At 33.8% G+C, this 21,490-nt stretch overlaps 1 protein-coding gene across 1 annotated transcript; it reads left to right on the top strand.

Moving 5' to 3' along the window:
• Positions 1-16,089: 16,089 nt before the first annotated feature.
• Positions 16,090-18,810, top strand: HCT (hydroxycinnamoyl-CoA shikimate/quinate hydroxycinnamoyl transferase). Its single transcript, XM_088220881.1, has 3 exons — positions 16,090-16,207; positions 16,396-16,865; positions 17,587-18,810. Exons 2-3 carry the CDS (start codon positions 16,458-16,460, stop codon positions 18,469-18,471), a joined length of 1,293 nt encoding a protein of 430 aa, XP_088077007.1. The 5' UTR covers positions 16,090-16,207; positions 16,396-16,457; the 3' UTR covers positions 18,472-18,810.
• Positions 18,811-21,490: the final 2,680 nt, after the last annotated feature.

The raw sequence follows: 21,490 nt of genomic DNA, 5'->3' as shown, positions 1-21,490 counted from the left end.
GCTTTATGGGCCAGAATCAAGGTTGGTTATATCATATTTGTTGATATTTTTGGAAGCTGTTTTGCTTGTGATTCAATGATTAAACTATGGATCTTAAAGGGTTGTTTTCTTCTATTTCAAGGAATTTTTGAGAAAATTTATGGAATTACAGGGCTCTCTAAGGAACCATCTTGAATAACTCATTGGTAGGTGGGAACGAATTGTAACAGAAGATTATGAGTTCATGACAATGCTTTTGGTATGAATAAATTCTTTGTTTTTAGTGCCTATTCAGAATAAAAATATCAAATTAGACTTTTTCTTGAGACAGATAAGCAGTTTTCTTCAGTCTGTTTATGTAGCTTTCGTCGTTTGTGGATCACTTTAATAAATGTAGAAATTTGCAGTTAATGGGGTCCAACCGAAATCCTTTTATTTATTTGAAGAAAGATGATATTTTGAATTTGACATTAACACTTTCTTCTAAATTCTAAGTAAAGTAAATTCTAATAAGTAGTATTATTTTTGAGAATTTCTAATTAAAAAATTAATTTTTAAATAGAACAGATTTTTAACTGTTTAAAAATTGGGGCTAAAAACCCTATTTCGATTAATTAGATTATATTAAAGTCTAAAACTTTAATCTAAGATACAAATCTCATCTGTGTCACTACTGCATTTCTTTCTATGAGCATTTTAAAAAGAATGAACATTTTTCCTCTCCAACCATTTACCTTGAAGAAGATGTGAAAGTGCATTTTTTTTTTCTCTAATAAAGACGTGTTCCGATGTGTGAAGCCGGATAAAAAGGATTTCATATTTATGTTTTTGAATAAAACAATCTTTTTATTTTCTATTCAATAAATAGTATCAAGAATTTAATTTATAATTTAATACTATGTTTAAAACAATAAGATTTAAAATTTTGTTTTAAACTTACACAATTGTTATTGTAAAGTCCTAAAATTTTGGGTAAAATAAACTTAAATTAAAGATGCAGAAGCGTATAATAACGTTAGTGTTTACATTTCTTACACATAAATTAGAATGACTAATAAGGTTGCGAAAATATTTTTTTCATAGATGTTCATAAAAAAATAAAATAAATATATCAAAATAGTAAATAAAATGTTGTAGGGAGGTGTTACCACTACCTCTTGATAGAATCTAAGGGACACCTACTCACAGTCTTCCTACCGGTTAAGATCTGGAACTTGATCTTTTTGATCTAAAATGGTTAATAAGGGTGAGTTACACTAGCCCAATAAAAATATTACACTACTCACCGATACGGAAATCGAAGGTTGGTAAAAAAAAAATATAAAACGACTAATGGAGCTCTTAATTTAAGTAAGTTCATTTATCATAAGAAAAATCATTTATTGCATACTTATTGTTATGAGATTTTCAAAATCGACCTATAAAAATAATAACTCAAATACATTATGATTTCTTATACAAGTGAATGAGAATAATAATTTTATCTTTTATCTGCTTACTGGTACCTCTGGGGGTCCATACAGATGTCTCCTTACGCATGAACCTAATATCTAAACTTGCCAATTAACCAGTCCTCCCCACACCTCGTCCGGTATAAGAGCAAAAAATGACATCATTCGATACTATGTCCGGTATAAGCACAAAAAATGGCATCTTTCGATATCCAGTCCGATACGAGGATGAACAAGGTCGTTCCCATACTTTGTCCGGTATGAGTGCCAAAAATATCATCTCTTGATACATCGTCTGCTATGAAGTAACGTTCACGGTAAGGTTCTCTATATCCATCCACCATCTCCCAGAATATTCAGTAAGACAACCATTTATTAATTCACATAATCAGGCAATTTTTCATTTGTATATTAATTTCACATTTCACAAATCAAACGTAAATCACGCAAAACAAGCGATATATGCATTAAGAAAACACAACTGAATCATTTAACTATTTTAATATATTAACATGTATTTTAAGACTGTACAAGTATATAATCAGTTAAATATGATAAATAAATAACTAACCGGTTCCGCCCCCATTAGTGACCTATAATTATTCTCAAAGTTTTCTAAATTTTACAAAATACCATATTATTTATTATTAAGATTTAATTTTATAACAGGGAATAGGATGAGGAACTCTTACCCGAATCGGCATCCGAAGCACTGTACTTTCAACCGCACCTCTTGGCAGTCTCTAGATTTTTTGAATTTTTCTGTAGAGATTAAACATGTAATACTTGGACCCAAAATTTGGTCCGAGATTAATTTTAACATTTTAAATATATAAAAAAATTATTTTTAAATTAATTTATTTTAATTTTTATTAAATTTATCGGAAAGAAAATAGGTTATGGATAAAATTGAAAACAATTTTGGAAAAAAAAGTGAAAATTTGGGTCCGGATGGTTTTTTAAAAGAAAAATCAAAAATTGGGGGTCATAGTGCAAATAAGAAAAATTTTGTCACGTAGGACTATCTAATTAGCAACCCAGACGAATCGGAGCACGCCACGTGGCAAGGCACGCTGACATCCGTGCCACGCGGGATGTCATGTGGGCGATTTGCGTGCCTTGCAATCGAACAGTCTAGGATCGATCCTGCGCAAATGGATGGCCCAGATTTGTTTTTTCTTTAAATGTAATTGGACGATCAAGACAAATCACGATGAACGATCCATATTTATTTCTTCCTTAAATGTGATCAGACAGTGGAGATTAAACGTGATGAACGGTATAGATTCATTTCTTCCTCAGACGCGATCGAATGGTCGAGATCAAACGTGATAAACATGCTAGATTAATGCGATATGAATATAAATATTTCACATCAACTGAACCCGAACTCTAGCTGTCAGTCTCCCACCGGATAAGAAGAACCAATCACCAAAGAAGAAAGCCGACCGCCCACCGCCGCTACACCAAAACCACCTCCAACCACCAAAAAAGTTAAAAAATCTCTTATCCCCTCGGAATTCGATTCTGAGCATCTCTGTGGCAACATCATAGCAAAACTAACGACATATGAGCTGAAAACCGTGGGCAAAGTCCGGCTGTACTGTCGCGGGCAAAACCCGCAAACTCCTCCGATAAGCCCTTTCATGTTTCTCGTTTTGTACGATTTTTCCACCGTTGTGTTCACCGTTCAATTTTCTATAAGTTGACTAAAAAAAAAAATCTCAACCACGAAGGTGAGTTAGCAGAGCCGCCGCACTCAGAAAACCCCACCACTAGTAGGTTTCTATTTTTTGATTTTTTTTCAGTCAATCGAGGCAAACCGTCGCCGTGAACGGCAGAGCCGACGCTAGAGCACGGTGCTGCCACCGTGCCAAGACTCAAATTAGTCGGAATAAATTTTGAACACCGAATTTGGATTCCTATGGTATTTTTAGGTACGTGACAAGTGTTTTGGATTTACAGAGATAATTCAAGAAACTTACTACCCATTAAAAAGCGTAGTAGACAGTGCGTCATACCGAAACACTAATCTAGGTAATGAACCCTCACTTTTTTCTCCGTTACGGCAAATTGAGGCTTAATAATTTATGATTGTGTATTTTTATAAAAAATTAGAGAACCTTTGTAAAGACCCAAAACTTAAAATGAAATAAAGTCATAAATTAAATGTAGAAGTGAAATAATAGGTTTTAGGGTTTTCATTTCTTACACAATAATTTAGAATGACCAATAAGGCTACGGGAATGTCCCTTCTAAAAGAACGAAAATCAAAAAAATAAACAAAAGGCAAATAACTGAGCATTCTATGTGACCTTCACTAGTTTTTCAAATGAGTCCGGGTGGTAAACTATTCACAACCCTCTTATTAATCGAAATCTGGATCTTGGTCCTCTTAATCTAAAATAGTTAATAAAATGATGAACTACACTTGCCCAGTAAGAATATCACACTACTCACCGATACAGAAACTGAAGTTGGTAAAAAATCATAAAAATAACCAATTGAGCTCTTGATTTAAGTAAATTCATTTATCATAAAAAAAAACTATTTATTGCATATATTTACCGTTGCGAGATTTTCAAAATCGACCTATAGAGATAATAACTCAAATAACATTCTAATCTCATATTCAAGTGAGTAAGAACAATAACTTTCCCTTTTTATTTGTCTACTGGTATCCCTAGGGGCCTATAAGGATGTTCCACTACGTATGAACTAATATCCAACATTGTCAACTAAGCGGCCGTCCTCATACCCCGTCCGGTATGAGCGCCAAAAATACCACCCTTCAATACCCCGTCCAGTATGAGGGTGAATCAGACCGTCTCCATACCCCATCCAGTATGAGCACCAAAAATACCATTTTTCGATACTCCGTCCAATATGAGGCAACATTCACAGTAGGGTTCCCTATGTACTCAGTCCGTCCACCATCTCTCAGAATATCTAGTAAGGCTACCATTCATTAATTCACATGACCAAATAATTTTTTGTTTGCATATTAATTTTTAATTTCACAAATCAACCGTAAATTACGCAAGACAAATAATATATATTTCAAGAAAGTACATCTGAATCATTTGACCATTATAGTATATCATCATATATTTAAAGCTTTAAATTCAACAATCAATTAAATAGGACAAATAAATAGCTAACCGATTACGGCTCCATTAGTAACTTATAATTATTCTCAAAATTTTTTAAATTACACAAAATACTATAATATTGATTATTAAGCTTTAATTCCATAACAGAGAATAAGGTGAGGGATTCTTACTCAAATCGGTGTCCGAAATACCGAATTTTTTACTGCGCCTACTGGCAGTTCTCGGGTTTCTTGAATTTTCCTGTGGAGATTAAAAGAAGCTTCACGTACCTAAAGATACCCTAAAAATCTAAAATTAGTGTTAAAAAATTTTTTTCGGCCAATTTTGAGATTCTAGCATGGCATCACCACGGTACTCCAGCAACGGAATTGCTGCCCACGTGGTGGTTTGCCTCGGTATGGCCGTTTTCGGTCAGTTTTGATCGATTTTATACTCATTTCTGTGAGAAAATACGTTAAAAGGTCTCGGTTGGTTGAAAAAAGTCAAAAAAAAATATAAACCTACTAATGGTGGAATTTTTCGGTGTGGCGGCTCTGCCGATTCACCTTTGCAGCTAGGTGTTTTTCTTCGGTCAACTTGTAGAAAATAGAACGGTGAACACAATGGTGAAAAAATTGCACAAAATAGAAAACGGGAAGAGGCTCATAAGAGGAGGTTGCGAGTTTTACTCGCGACGGCATTTACGGGCTTTACCTGTAGTTTTCGGCTCACCCGCTATTTCTTTTACTGTAATTTGGCCATGGGAGTGCTTGGAATCAAATTTCAAGCGGATAAGAGAATTTTTACCTTTTTGGGGGGTCGGAGGTGGCTTCGGCGGCACGGCGAGCGGGTCGGCTCCCTTCTCTAACGACTGGTTCTTCTTCTTCGATGGGAGGCTAGTGGCTAGGGTTTAGGTTCAATGTGATGTGAAATATTTATACCTATTTCATGTTAATCTGGACCATTCAATGTATTTGATCTCAATCATCCGATTGCATTTAAAGAGAAAATAAATTTTGACTATTCATCACATTTAATCGCGACCGTCAGATTGCACCGGATGAGGAAATGGATCTGAACTGTCTACGCACGCAGGAACGCTTTCGGGTCGTCCGATCGCAGGGCATGCAAATCGTCAGTGTGGCCTCCCGCGTGGCACTGAGTCAGCGTGCCTTGCCACGCAGTGCACTCCGGTTCATTGAGGCTGCTGACTGGGCAGTTTTACGTGGTAAAATTTTCCTTAATTGTATTCTGACCCCTAGTTTTTTATTTTTCTTTTAAAAACACCATCTGAACCCAATTTTTCACCAATTTTTTTAAAATTATTTTCAATTTCATTTTCAACCTATTTTTTCTATAATTTCACATTAAATTAAATTTTATTAATTTTAAAAATAAATTTTTATACATTTTTTAATATTAAAATTAATCCGGGGCCAAATTCTTGATCTGGGTATTACAACCTTAAAAATAATGTTACGCCTCTTCTTGTGTATGGTTCTGCCATAGGATCTTGAGTAATGGAATTTTTCGGTTGTGGAATACTCTATTCTTTCTGTCTACAATACCTACCAGTACCTTCTCATAGGATATATCATCCTAGAGTAAAAAGGACTCGTGGAACAAGATGTGTGATGGGTCTTAGTTGTATTTGCGTAATATAGATATGTTGAACACATTATAAACCCTGGATAGCTTTGGAGGTAGTGTCAATCTGTAGGTAGTCATACCAATCCGGTTTAAGATCTCAAATGGTCCGATGAACTTAAATTTTAATTTTTTTCCTCTTGCCAAACCTACTAATTCTTTTGAAAGGAATGACCTTAAGAAACATTTGGTCACCTTTTTCAAATTCCAAATCCCTCCTTCGAGAGTCTGTATAACTTTTATGCCTGCTCTAAGCTATCTAGATGTTCTTCTTGATTTTAACTATCTTGGCTATAGTCTCCTCTACAAGATCTTAGTAAAATAATTTTTTATTATCCACCTCTTCCTAACAGATCGACAATCTACATGGTCAGCCATACAATATCTTGTACGGAGCTATGCCGATACTTGTCTGGTAGCTATTATTATAGGCGAACTCCATCAGAGGTAAGTGATCTTTCTAATGGCCCCTGAAGTCTAAAACACAAGCCTGGATTATATCCTCCAGTGTGCAAATCGTTCTCTCTGATTGCCCATCAGTTTTAAGGTGGAATGCGGTGTTAAGGGAAAGTTTCGTTCCCATAACTTACTGAAAACTGGACCAAAATCGAGAAGTGAATATGAGGTCTTTGTCGGATACCATTGACACTAAAACTCCATGTAACTTGACTATCTTTTATATATACATTTTTACTCACTTGTCTAAGGGATTGGTCGTCTTGATAGCCAAGAAGTGAGAAAACTTAGTGAGCCGGTCGATAATTATCTAAATGGCCTCATGTCCTGGGCGTGCTTTAGGCAACCCGTTACAAAATAAATTATGATATGTTTTCACTTTCACTCCAGAATCGGTAATGGTTGAAGTAACCTGTTTGGTCGTTGATGCTACACTTTAACCTATTGGCATACTAGACATTTGGTAACATACTTTGATACATTTTACTGCTTCTAGGATGTATGGTGAACTTGGACCTATGAGCCTCTGTCATGATGTCTCTTTTTAATTTGCTATCATTTGGAACACATACCCTATTCTGAAACATGAGCAATCCATCAGCAGAGACTGGAAATTCTGGATTTACTCCCTATTTTGCATCTTTCTTGATGGCGGCTATGGTGTAATCGGTTAATTGTGCTTATCTTATTTTTTGGATCAATTCGGGTTGGATGGTCAGGTGGGCCAAGAATGCAACTCTCTTTAACTCCTGAAGTCGTATATGTTGTGCGGCCCCTATTACCCTACATTCAGAAACCATTAGGTGAGCTAACATACCTGTACTTTTTCTACTTAGCGCGTCAGCTACTACGTTGCCCTAGCTATGGTGAGACAAGATATTATAATCATAATCCTTGAGGAGCTCTATTCAACGCCTTTGAGGCATGTTCAAATCTTTCTGAGTGAATATATGTTTCAAGCTCTTATGATTAATAAAAATATCTAAAGTCTCCCCATACAAGTAGTGGCGTCAAGTCTTCAAGGCGTGGATAATGGCAGCAAGTTTGAAGTCATGAGTTGGGTAAATTTTCTCGTGACTTTTCAATTGCCTAGACCTATAGGCTATGAGCTTGTCGTGTTGCATTAGAATACAACTCAACCCCAGGTAAGAAGCATCATTATACACTATATAACCCTATGTCCCACTCGGTAAAGCCAACACGAGTGCAGTAGTCAATCACTTCTTGAGTTCTATAAATCTCTTTTCGTAGTCTATGTTTCATTCAAACTTAATGTTCTTCTTTGTGAGTCAGGTCAATGGAGCAGCTAGACTGAAAAATCCTTCTACAAACCTATGATAAAAGTCTATCATTCCCAGAAAGCTACGAATCTCCTTAATTGAGGTCAAATTCTCCCATCCAAGCACTGCCTCAACTTTTTTAGGATTCCTTGATACTCCATCCTTTGATATGATGTGTCTTAGAAAAGTAGTCTGCTCGAGCCAAAAATCACACTTGCTCAATTTGACAAATAATTTTTCTCCCTGGAACCTGTAAAACCTGAGTTAGGTGGTGAGCGTGTTACCTCCTGCTCTTTGAATAGATCAGGATATCATCAATAACACAATGATAAACTAATCCAAAAATTGTCTGAAAACCCTGTTCATCAAGTCCATAAAAATGGCCGGCGTGTTAGTCTAAAGGGCATGACCAGGAACTCATAATGTCTGTACCTGGTTCTGAAAGCTGTATTTGAAATATTCTCTACCCTGATCTTTACGTGGTGGTAACCCGAACAAAAATCTATTTTAGAGAAGATTTGGACACCCTGTAACTAGTTAAAGAGATCATCAATTCTAGGGAATGGGTCCTTGTTCTTAATCGTGATCATATTTAATCCCCTATAGTCAACACACAATCGTAACGTCTTGTTCTCTTTTCTTACAAATGTGACTCTAGCACCTCAAGGAGACACATTATGCCGGATGAAGCCACTGTCCTGTAATTTATTGATCTGTTTTCTCAGTTCTTCCATCTCAATACAACTATTGCGGTAAGAGGCTATTGAGATAGACTAGGTACAAGGCTAGAGATCTATGGTGAATTCAATTTTCTTATCCACCGACAGTCCGAATAGTTCCTCAAGGAACACATCAGAGAAGTCTTGAACTGCCGGAATCTCTTGAATGCAGACTTATTTCTTAGGTGTGCCTAATGTAGAGAAGACAACAGAGTCAAACACTATGAAATGATGAAATTACATATAAAATTTTTATTAATTTGTAAATTGTTCTTCGTTAGTAAGGTTGAATACAAGTTTTTTTATGGAAGCAATCTACGATGGCGTGGTATGTTGCTAACCAGTTCATCCCCAGGATTACATTAAAATCTCTTATGTCAATCTCTATCAGATTCACACTTAATTTCTTATCTGTTATGTCTATGATACAAGCTTTATATATAAGTTCGCCTTGTAGTGTCATACTTCTAGGAGTGGACACAAACAATACAGAAATAAGTCTTTCTGTCGTGGTGCCGAATGATATGGTAGAGGCACTAGGTTGTACCGTGGCAGTACCGTGATGTGGTGGAGCCACCGGATTGTACTATGGTGGTGCCGAATGATGCGATTGAGGAGCAGGGTTGTACCGAGGTGGCTCGGATCTTCTCACTACAAGGGTGGCTCAAATTGTGGTAGTGAGGGAGGGTCAAACAGCTCCATTCTTTCCTCTTGGACCTCCTAGGCAGAGATGAGTTTCTCCAGGATCTCAAAAAATTAATCGACATCCTTTCAAAGTGATCCGTCCCAGGCTACTCAATTTAATGGAGGTCTTTCTCTCATAATTTCTTGTACCTGCATTTCACCAGGAAATATTGAGTGATAGTCTTGTATTTGGTGTTTTTAAGTCTTTGTGTAAGGAATGATTTCGAGAAATGCGGCTTTGATACCAACTGTAAAGTCCTAAAATCTTGAGTAAAATAAACTTGAATTAAAGATTTAGAAGCGTATAATAACGTTAGAGTTTACATTTTTTATACATAAATTAGAATGCCCAATAGGGTTACGAAAATGTCCATTTCATAACAGTTCATAAAAAAAATAAAATAAACATATGAAAATAGTAAATAAATGTTATAGGGAGGCTAATCTCCATTAGCTCTTGATAAAATCTGGGGGACACCTACTCACAGCCCTCATGCTGATTAGGATCTGGATCTTAATCTAAAATGGTTAATAAAGGTGAGCTACACTAGTCCAATAAAAATATCACACTACTTACCGATAAGGAAATTGAAGGTTGGTAAAAAAAATATAAAACGACTAATGAAGCTCTTAATTTAAGTAAGTTCATTTATCATAAGGAAAATTATTTATTGCATACTTACTGTTATGAGATTTTCAAAATTAACCTATAACGACAATAATTCAAATAATATTATAATTTTTTATATAAATGAGTAAGAACAACAACTTTCTATTTTATCTGCTTACTGGTACCTCTGGGGGTCCATAGAGATGTTCCTCTACGTGTGAACCTAATATCTAAACTTGTCAATTAACCGGTCATCCCCATACCTCGTCCTGTATAAGCGTAAAAAAATGACATCTTTCGATACCACGTCCGATATAAGGGTGAACCGGCCTGTCCCTATACCCTGTCCGATATGAACACCAAAAATACTATCCCTCGATACCCTGTCTGGTATGAGGTAACATTTACGGTAAGGTTCCCTATGTACCCGGTCTGTCCACCATCTTCCAGGATATCCTGTAAGACAACTATTTATTAATTCACATAATCAAGTAATTTTTCATTTGTATATTAATTTCACATTTCACAAATCAATCGTAAATCATGCAAAACAAGCTATTTATGCATCAAAAAATATAACTGAATCATTTAACTATTTTAATATATTATTATGTATTTTAAGGTTGTACAAGTAAATAATCAGTTAAATAGTAACCGGTTCCAGCTCTATTAGTGACCTATAATTATTTCCAAAGTTTTCTAAATTTACAAAATACCATATTATTGATTATTAAGCTTCAATTCCATAACAAGAAATAGGGTAATGAATTCTTACCCGAATCGGTGTCTGAAATATCGTACTTTTTGCTGCGGCTCCTAGTGGCCCCTGGATTTCCTAAATTTTTCTGTGGAGATTAAACACGCTTCACATACCTAAAAAAATACCTCAAAAAAATCCAAAATCAGTGTTAAAAATTCCTTCCGACCTATTTCAGGATTCCGGCACGACGATGGTGGTGTGCTCTAGTGACAGCGCCGCCACCTGCGGCAGCGGTTTGCCTCGGCCTCGCTGTTTTTAGCTAGTTTTAGCCGAATTTACACATATCCATGCAAAAAAATACGTTAGAGAGCCTTGGTTGGCCCAAAAAATCAAGAAACTAAAACCTACCGGTGGTGGAATTTTCGGGTGTGGTGATTCTGTCAGTTTTCATTCGTGGCTGGGATTCCTCCTTCGGTGAACCTGCAGAAAACAGAATGGTGAACACAATGGTAAAAAAAATTGCATGAAACGAGAACTGGGAAGGGGCTCATCGGAGGAAGTTGCGGGTTTTGAGTCGCAGCGGCCCTGACGAGCTTTGTCCATTATTTTCAACTCGCCTCCCGTTTGTTTTACTCTAATATGGCCACAAAGGTGCTCGGAATGGATTTCCTAGTATGTAGGAGAATTTTTACCTTTTTGACATTCGGAAGTGGCTTTGGTACAGCGGCGATCGGCTTCCTTTTCTGGCATTCGGTCCTTCTTCTTGAGCGGGGGAAAGGAGGGGGGGGGGGGGAGGAGGGGGCTGGCGGCTAGGGTTTGGGTTCCGTGTGATGTGAAATATTTATACCATTCATGCATTAATCTGGGTCTTCCATCGCAATCGATGTCATCTGTCCGATCGTGCATAAGGAGAAAATAAATCTGAATCGTTCATCACGATTAATCTTGACCGTCCGATCACGCCTAAGGTGGAAACAGATCTAGGTTGTCCACGCGCACGAGATTGATCTTAGTTCGTCCGATCGCAGGGCACACGAATCACCAGCGTGGCCTCCCGCGTGGCGCTAACGTCAGCGCTCTTGGCCACGCGACGCGCTTCGGTTCATCGAGGTTACTAACTGGGAGGGTCCTACGTAGTCGAACTTTTTCTATTTGCACTTTGACCTCCTGTGTTTAATTTTTCTTTCAAAAACACTATTCGAACTCAAATTTTCACTTTTTTTATCAAAATTATTTTTAATTTCGTCTCTAATTCATGTTTTCTCAAAAATTCAATCAAATTAAAATAATTTTTTTAATTATTATATATATATTCCATAATTCATAAAATTATCTCGAACTAATTTTTGAACCCAACTATTAAAGTTATCATGATTATTTGGGTTAGTTATTAACTAAAATATGTTTTAGTTAATATTGGCACTTAAATTGAGGCCTACTTTACATTCTAAATAATTGTAGGTACTCATTCAATAATAAAATAATTAATTCGTGATTATTCTATTCAAGTCTAGATAAATTAAATAAATATTTTAACCAACTACTTTAAAAAGGATGGTAATTCCTATTAAATAATCACCGTGGGGGCTTTTTGAATAAATTATTGAATTAATTTTTAAAGTTTATATTTTTTTAATGAAAAAAATTATTTATTAATTTATTAATTTAATTAATCAATTAAAATTGTTTTTTTTTTGCTGTTAAAAATAGATGAAAAAATATGTGTTTAAAATAAATATAAAATATTAAAAATTAAATTATGATAAATATTAATTTTATTTTTTATTTAAAAAGGAACATATTTATATATATATATATATATATATATAAAAGGAATCACGGGACGTATTAGTTGAAGAAAGACCAAAACAATGGCCAATGAGTTGTAGGTTTAGTGGATGCAACTACTAAATACAACACATAATGTTGGACTTATCTTTTACTTCATGTATATAGATTCTTAGAATTAGACAAGTCAACCACATTATATACATATTTATAATTAGTTTTAAGTTTAAAAAATATATATATATTCTTAAAATAATAAAATAATATGGATTTTAATATTTTATTCATAATAATTAATAATGATGTCCTTGCCACGTGGAATATTGATGTAAAAATTAAGCTAACATCACTCATCGTGCTTCCTTTGCTTCACCTACCACCGGATGCTGTAAGTCTGACATGCTGCGCACCGCATCATCCTCAATGCTTCCCATGAAGTGGGGTCCACTCACCAACCAATAAGAATTTGGAAGATGGGGCCCACGAGATCGTTGTAGCCGAATGCAAATGGACCGCGCACCGGAGTTGGTGAGGATGACTTTATCTTATCCAGCTGCAGTCTTTGCCCGCTCTTTTGGTAATCGTCTCACCAACTTCTTCTCTCTCTCTCTCTCTCTCTCTCTCTGCCAGCATAATAATAATAATAATTATTATTAAATTATGTTTAAAATTTTATAATTTAATTCTTAATATTTTTAATTATAATTTAATTTCTGATATTTTCTTTACTTGCTGAAAATATTTAATTTTTTATTTTAAAAAATAAAAATAATTAAATTATATTTAAAAATAACAAAAATAAATTCGACTAATTAATTACATTAATAAATCAATAATAATAAAGCATAAATTTCATGTTATTATAAGTTTATTAATATATTAATCTAATTAAATTAATCCATTAAAAAATAAAAAAAAATTATGTCCTCATACACACAATAATACCAATCATATTCTACAACTAACTCTCAATTATTCAACCTAGGTAATGACAAGGAAAATTCCTTGCAAGTGCTTAAGTTTCGCGGCAATAACTCTTGTTCTTCCGGCTCTTGTTTCCCATTTGACCTACTTTGAAATTTACAACATAATGAGTTACATCGCCCAATAAGTAGAATATGTACATCATACCAAAAAATTAGAAAAAAACGTATTACAACTAAATGTGGTGGTACAACCCATATCCATTTAATTTTCTTGTTAATTTTGTCTCCATAAAAAAAAAGTTTGTTATCCTTTTACTGGAATTCCTAACTTGTCTAGTATGTTTCTTAAATACTCTTTTATACCCTTTAGCTCCTCTCCTTCCCCCCCCCCCCCGTTTTAGAGTTATGTTCTGACCCATCTATAAACACCCCCTCCGTTATCCCCAAGTTTACTTCTTGCATAGTTTTGTCCAGTTACTATTCAACACTCTAACTTAAATGTCCCCATCCTTTTTTTTAACCAATTAACCATATTGACTAGTCTATATCTTCGTCACCATTCTAAGAATTTAGTATATAATTTTTAATCCAAGTTGTGAGGAGTAGATTGAACTTACACAATGGGTACAACGATGATATTAGATCCTGGTGACGATCTCTCTTCTCCCCCTCTCCTGACCTATGGTTATATATAACAAATTTGATTTTTTATAAACATATAAACAATATCTATAACATGCAATTTTAGTAATGTTGCATATATCTAATATATGTTGTTATAGCTTATTTCAAATGTATTGAATGTAGTAGGCAAAAAAAAAAAGTTGCAATGAAGATGTCTGACTTTGGAAATATATTCATTGTGATAAGAGAAATTTCGGTAGATGTAAATGGAAGGTTTTCTTGACCTTTAATAATAGAATCACAGAGTGTATACTGCGTTAAGTTGGCGTAAAACTATAATATGATATATACATACACACACGCATATATATATCATATATACTAGAGGAGTATAAGACTACATATCAAATATATTAATTAAGGTGATGATGATAAATAGAAACAATGATATGTTTATTAAGATATTAATAAGATAATTTATTTAATAATAATCTCGTAATAAATATATTTTTTATATTAATGATAGATATTTTATATTATGATTTATATTACGAGTGAATTTGAGTTTAACATATAACATATTAATTTTTTATATTTTGAATTACTTATATTATTTTTAAAAATTATTAGAAAAGTAAATTTATTTTGTTATTACAATAAAAAGTTATTTTATTCCCGTTTTACGTACGGGATTCATTTAAAATTATTAAACTAATTAAAAATTTTAAAAAATAAATAAGTAATATTTTTTAATGATAGTTACCATATAATGCATAAAAATAATTACAAATTTATTAGCAATAATTATCATACAATAAGTAATTAGTGAATTGATTAGATTTGATTTAAATTAATCGTAATGAATACGAACATAATACGATAGGTTTATAAAAACACAAATACATTTATGAAAAATTAATATGATCACATGACTTTATAAGAACGAAATGTACTTAGTCTCATATTGCTTGATTTACACATTATATATGTTATGTGTAATTTGTCATATATACATATATATATATAATACATATATAGTTATAAAGGAAATTAATTATTCCATTCAAGAGATATGTGAAATCCACTCATCATAATGGTAGTTTCTTAATTAGGATAAAAGAATTTATCTTTAAAATTAAATAAAATTAAATGTGAAAGTTTCTTCAAAAACTATAATGAATTTAATAACATTACACATATATGTATATATATGTATATTGTGTACTATTACATTAAAATAGCAAGATTCTTCTAATGGGTTATTACTATGATGAATTTAATAACATTACACATATACGTATATCGCCTATTATAATATGGAAATAGCAAAATAGTTTAGTAGAAAATGATACACTTACACATATAATATATATGTTTGTCAATGGTATAATAAAATCTATTTGATGAGGTAGATAGGTGTCCCGGAACCACGGCTCTCAAAACTTATTACTTCCCTCATTCTTGGGGAACTACCTAATAAGAACAATATAACATATATATATATATAGGTAAATATAGGGTAAATGTTTGGTATTAAGTTGAAGTTTTTTTAGTTATATTTAATAATTTATAGATATAAAAGGATAATTTATATTTGTCATTATATTTAGATTATGAATTCACATCAAAATTTCAAATATTAATTTTTATTTATTTATTTATAGTTAAACTCGATATTAATGTTAAATTTAAAATTTACGGAGTACGAGTATTGGTAAAAATGTTTAAATTAATTTCTTATAAACATAATATGAATGGAAAATAATTAATTTATAATATTTAATTTATTAGTGTATTAATAAAATTGTATTGAAAAAATAATTTATGATGGTTAAAATTTTTTATTTGATCTATATTTGTTAAAATTAAAAATAATTAATTAGTTGAAATATAAAAATTATATTGGTATAAAAAATGAATTAAAAATAGAAGGTTGTTTGAAGTAATTTATGGTATAAAAATAAAAAAAATAATTAAATATATTTTAAAATACACGGGAAAAGGGGAAGATCGGTGGGAGTCAAAGTCGTGTTTGGATGAAAATGACGTGGCAAAATATGAGTGGTCGAAATCAGTAGGCGCGGTAGGTGAAGTTGGTAAGAAGAAAGAAACGGCCGTAGGGAATAATTGTTTATTTATTTAGTTTTCAACGCACCTTCTTCACACCCACTCCACAATCACAACTAGAAACAGAAGTAACACATAGTCTGCACAATTTGATCGAATCCATCTCTCATTTTCTCCATTTCAGGTAATTCGTCTTTCTTCTCTTCTTCAAATCTGTCTGCATTATTTTTCTTGATTACTTACCAGAAGAAGGACGATACCGTTAGTTTTCTCTTTTCTGTTTAATCCAATAAGTACATGATCGATGACCTTTGGCAACTACTTTTCTGCAATTATACTCCAATTTCGTATGTGATTGTTATCATATTGCAGATCGTTCTTCGTTAGAGTCGACATAACCAGCCTCTGAGGTATACGGTGAGAAAAAAGTTAAGATGATCATCAACGTGAAGGAGTCGACGATGGTGGAGCCGGCAGCGGAGACGCCGCGACGGAGATTGTGGAACGCGAACGTTGATCTGGTGGTCCCTAAGTTCCACACGCCGAGCGTGTATTTCTACCGACCGACGGGGGCTTCCAACTTCTTCGATGCTCAGGTGCTGAAGGAGGCATTAAGCAAGACACTGGTTCCTTTCTATCCGATGGCCGCGCGGCTGGCCAGAGACGAGGATGGGCGTATTGAGATTAATTGTGACGCTCAGGGAGTGCTTTTCGTGGAGGCTGAAACGAACTCCGTTATCGACGATTTTGGTGACTTCGCTCCGACTTTGGAGCTCCGGCAGCTTATTCCCGCCGTCGATTACTCTGGCGGAATCGATTCCTTTCCTCTCTTGGTTTTGCAGGTATAATAATTATTTAAACTAATTTGGTGCTTAGTTGAAGATGATATTTAACCGGTCAAGTTTGGCGAATATATTTAAATAAATTTGAAGTGTGATGAAAATCAACACAAATTGATTTTTAAAAATTATTCAAATAATGTTTTTAAATTTGTATTTTATTTGTAATGATAAAAATTAAATACTCAACGCAATAATTATTTTTTAAAATATTTTTACAAATAAAAATTATAATTTTTGAATAACATAAATACAATATTTTCCCTAATTTTATTGTTTCATATATTTTTTTTGAATAATCCATTTAATTATTGAGTCATAGATCAGTAAACCAATAACTCGTCTGCTTTTAAAGAATAAGTCGATTAGTTTTATGGGCTTTAGTGTTAATTATTTCAAGCCATTAATTTAATCTCACATCATCGGATTGCAATTTTTTATGTAGTATTTCAGATTTGCAGTATTTTTAATAGTATTTATAAATTAGTATAAATCAAATGTTTAGTAATAGTATTTATAAATTATTTTTTGGCTGTATGATAAAAATTCATATTTGTTTTTTAAATATTATTTAATTAATAAAATATATGAATTTATAAAAATAAAGTTTGGTCATGCAAATTAAATGTCCTAACAATTTTATTGAAGAGACGAGGAGTTTGAGTTCATCTAATTTCCATCTTTAAAAAAAGTGTGTAATTTGAGTTTTATCTGGGTGTTGCAGGTCACATATTTCAAATGCGGCGGAGCATCACTGGGTGTAGGCATGCAACACCATGTAGCAGATGGGTTTTCAGGTCTCCATTTTGTGAACACATGGTCCGACATGGCTCGTGGTCTTGACCTCACTATCCCACCCTTCATTGACCGGACTCTCCTCCGAGCTAGAGACCCTCCTCAACCCACATTTCAGCACGTCGAATACCAACCTCCTCCCGCCATGAACACCCCTCTCGACTCACCTTCTGACACCACAACTGTTTCCATTTTCAAGTTAACCCGCGACCAGCTCAATACTCTCAAAGCCAAAACCAAGGAAGACGGCAACACCATAAACTACAGCTCGTACGAGATGTTATCAGGCCATGTGTGGAGATCTGTATGCAAGGCAAGAGGACTCGCAGCCGATCAACATACCAAACTGTATATTGCTACTGATGGTCGAGCTAGATTGCGTCCCCCACTTCCACCAGGTTACTTCGGCAATGTCATCTTCACCACCACGCCAATTGCTGCAGCGGGTGATCTTGAATCAAAGCCAACATGGTATAGTGCAGGCGTGATACATGATGCACTGGTACGTATGGATAATGATTATTTAAGGTCAGCCCTGGATTACTTGGAGATTCAACCAGATATTTCAGCTCTGGTTCGTGGAGCCCACACTTTTAAGTGTCCAAATCTTGGGATTACTAGCTGGGTTAGACTGCCTATCCATGATGCAGATTTTGGGTGGGGGAGACCCATATTTATGGGGCCAGGTGGTATTCCATATGAAGGTTTATCCTTTGTGTTGCCAAGCCCAACTAATGATGGTAGCTTGTCTGTGGCCATTGCTCTTCAGACCCAGCATATGAAGCAGTTTGAGAAGTACTTGTATGAGATCTAAGCAAATCATCACCGTCTACAGAACCCATTCAACCTAAATGGGCCTGGTAAAGTTTCAATATAACTTAAAGTCCTTCAATACTTTGTTGCTCCCGTCCATTTTTTTCATTTAAGAGTTGGAGCTGCAGGAATGCACCCAACTAAGCACATACATATATGGACTAATTCGTGTGATGCCGTTGGGATTAACCGTGAGTTCACATGACAAAGACTTTGTTTTTCACTTGGGATTTTGACATGTTCTGTTTAATTCAGAGGACATATATGTATAAGTTATTCGTTATGTTGAATGTTACCTATTGATAAACAATTAGAAATAAAAATTGTTTCTTTTTGGGTATTCTTTTTTCTCTGTTACTAAAATTTTAAAGGTTATCTGTATTGTTTTTGTAAAAATCATTGAATAGAAAGAAAAAAGGGGGGATGGAATAGAGAATGAACTGAGTTCGTTTGTTTTTTCTCTCCCATTAAAATGACAAAAGGAGTTTTGGTTGAAGATGGGTGTTGGTGCTACATCATATTCATATGAAATTGACAGTCCGAACAATAAATGAAGTGATTAATTCCCCAAATACAAAACATCAAAGAGAAGAAGATCCATTGATTGTAGAAAATCTAGGGAGAAAAATAAGCAAAGCCGAAGATGATCAAAACCCAAAAGCTTATACATGAGATTGAGATTGAGAAGCTGAAATTAGAGGGCCTCATTGCTTGACTTTTCTCATTCTGGCGATGCTTGTGAGTCATATTGGCACCTCCATAAGCTCCTTTTCCTTTCTGTGCTTTTCTTGACAGTTGATAATTTCTTCCATCTCCTTCTCTTTCCACCATCTGATTCACACCTGCAATCACCAACTTCCAGTCATTTTTACAATCCACATATGTCCCTTCATTCCTACCATGAATTTGTTGTCCTTTACTGATCTGATCTGGCAGCTTCAAATCTTCCTTAGCTTCTAACAAGCTATTAACAGCTGAGCTCCACAGAGCTAGACTACAGAAGATGGAGTACAAGAACAATGCAACAAAACTCTTCTTCATTTTCCTGAAAATATCACCCTCTTCACCTTTTTATTCTTGAGGGAAACATTAGCGGTCATACTGGTTACTACATACATATATGTAAGTTTTTGAGAATATATATATGCAGGGGATTTGTTTGTTGCAGAGAGAGAGGGTGAGAGGGAGGTGTTTTATGAAGTAGGGGGTGGGGGGGAAGGGATCCAAAACTCCGGGTCCATTAACGCATGGGGGATAAACATAAAAAGGCTGGCCCTACCAAATGGTAGCCGTAAAAATTTGCAGCGGTGTAAGGAATAATATCTTTGTAGATTATGCTGCCTTTTGGGTTTATGAAGAAAAGCATTTCACTAATTATAAGATTAATTTTGTGACTTAAATAATAAAATATATAAATTTTTATTAAGATTAAGAAAACTGCAAATATAATTAATTAACAGAAAGACTATAACTTCAGTTTGCAAATTGCGAAACAGTATGAAACAACCCAAAATGAACAAACGAAATGGAATGGACTTTTTTTCTTTCTTTTTTTTTTTATTCGATTAGATGTGGGGGGGTACTGCAGCCAGCAAGATTCGTCCCCGTAACCAACAACAGCCACTCTTCTGTTACAGTATGTTTGATGTATAAACTGTTTTGTTAACATATTAATTTACGCCAAATAAAAATTTTGACTATTGTAAATTAAGTACTAAATGAATGTTTGTTGGATTATTATAGTCAGCATAGTTAATATAGTCTAAAATTTTTTATCATTTAAAATTAAATATATTTGAATAAAAATAATCAATTGTATCAAACTCAAAAAGTTTTATTGAATCAATATATATTTATTTTTAATATTAATTGTTAGGGGTAAGCTACTGTCTAAAATTAGACCGGGTTGAAATTAAAATTGAAGAAATTTCTACACCATTGACTGGATTAAAGTGGATCAAATTGTGCACTATTTTTTTCAAAAATATATTGTAGACATATAAATACATAAATACAAAACACATAAATATACGCAAGATACATAATAGATATCTCTAGACTCTACATATTTATACATGTTACATCAGCTCATTTCTATTTTTTTTTTTTTTGTTGAAGTTAGTTAAATGGTCTAAGTGGGGAGCGAACCATAATGAATTTGTCTCTCTGATTCCTAATCTTTTTAACAAATGACCTAACAATATGAACTAAACAAACCGATTTCATTAGCATTATGTTTGCTCACCCCTTATTATTGTATTTGTGTTAAACAATATGATCTCTAAATATCTGAATTTGATCGGACAATATAAAGATATATAAAAAGTGAGTCCATAAATAATTATGATATTAAGATAAATAAAGATTGGTTGATAAATAATTACATAAAACATATATCAAGTTAAAATTCTTTGCAAACAAAGTTGGGTACCATAAAATATAACTAGAAGAATTATTTCAAAAGCTAGACCTAAAATTTTTAAAAAAGAAAATTCAAGCTAAATCTAAAAAGAAAAAAAAACAAGTGTCTTTTGTCTCAATATATTTTATGTAACACTCGGAGCCGGAAATAAGGTCTAGGATAATCAAATTTTAATAATAATAATTTAAAAAATTATTATTTTAATTTTTAATTGAAAATTTAAATAAAATTGTGTTTTGAATGTGTTTGAAAATATTTTTAAAAAGTAAAGTCAAAGTAGAAATAAGAGAAGATTTATTTGAAAAGAAATTTGAAAAAGTGGAGTAAAAGTAAAAATAACATAAATTTAGCTACGTACACCGCCACGTCAACAATGTAGCTGGTCATTGTGCACCGCGTGGCAGTCACACGGACACGGGTTCACATGGAAAGCCACGTGAGCGATCAGTGTACAAACGGATTCAACGGTCCAGATCTCCTATCGCGCGTACGGATGACTCAGATCCGCTTTATCTTCAGGCGCGATCGAATAACCAGATTTAATATGATCGTACGATCCAAATTAATTCTTCAAATAAGAGCAAGCCAATGGCTGGAA

Source organism: Carica papaya, chromosome 5, assembly GCF_054855325.1.
Source record: "Carica papaya isolate Zhongbai chromosome 5, ASM5485532v1, whole genome shotgun sequence".
In the NCBI taxonomy this organism is placed as follows: Eukaryota; Viridiplantae; Streptophyta; class Magnoliopsida; order Brassicales; family Caricaceae; genus Carica; species Carica papaya.
The sequence above is the reverse complement of the archived record's forward strand: the minus strand, read 5'-3'. Positions and strand labels throughout refer to the sequence as shown.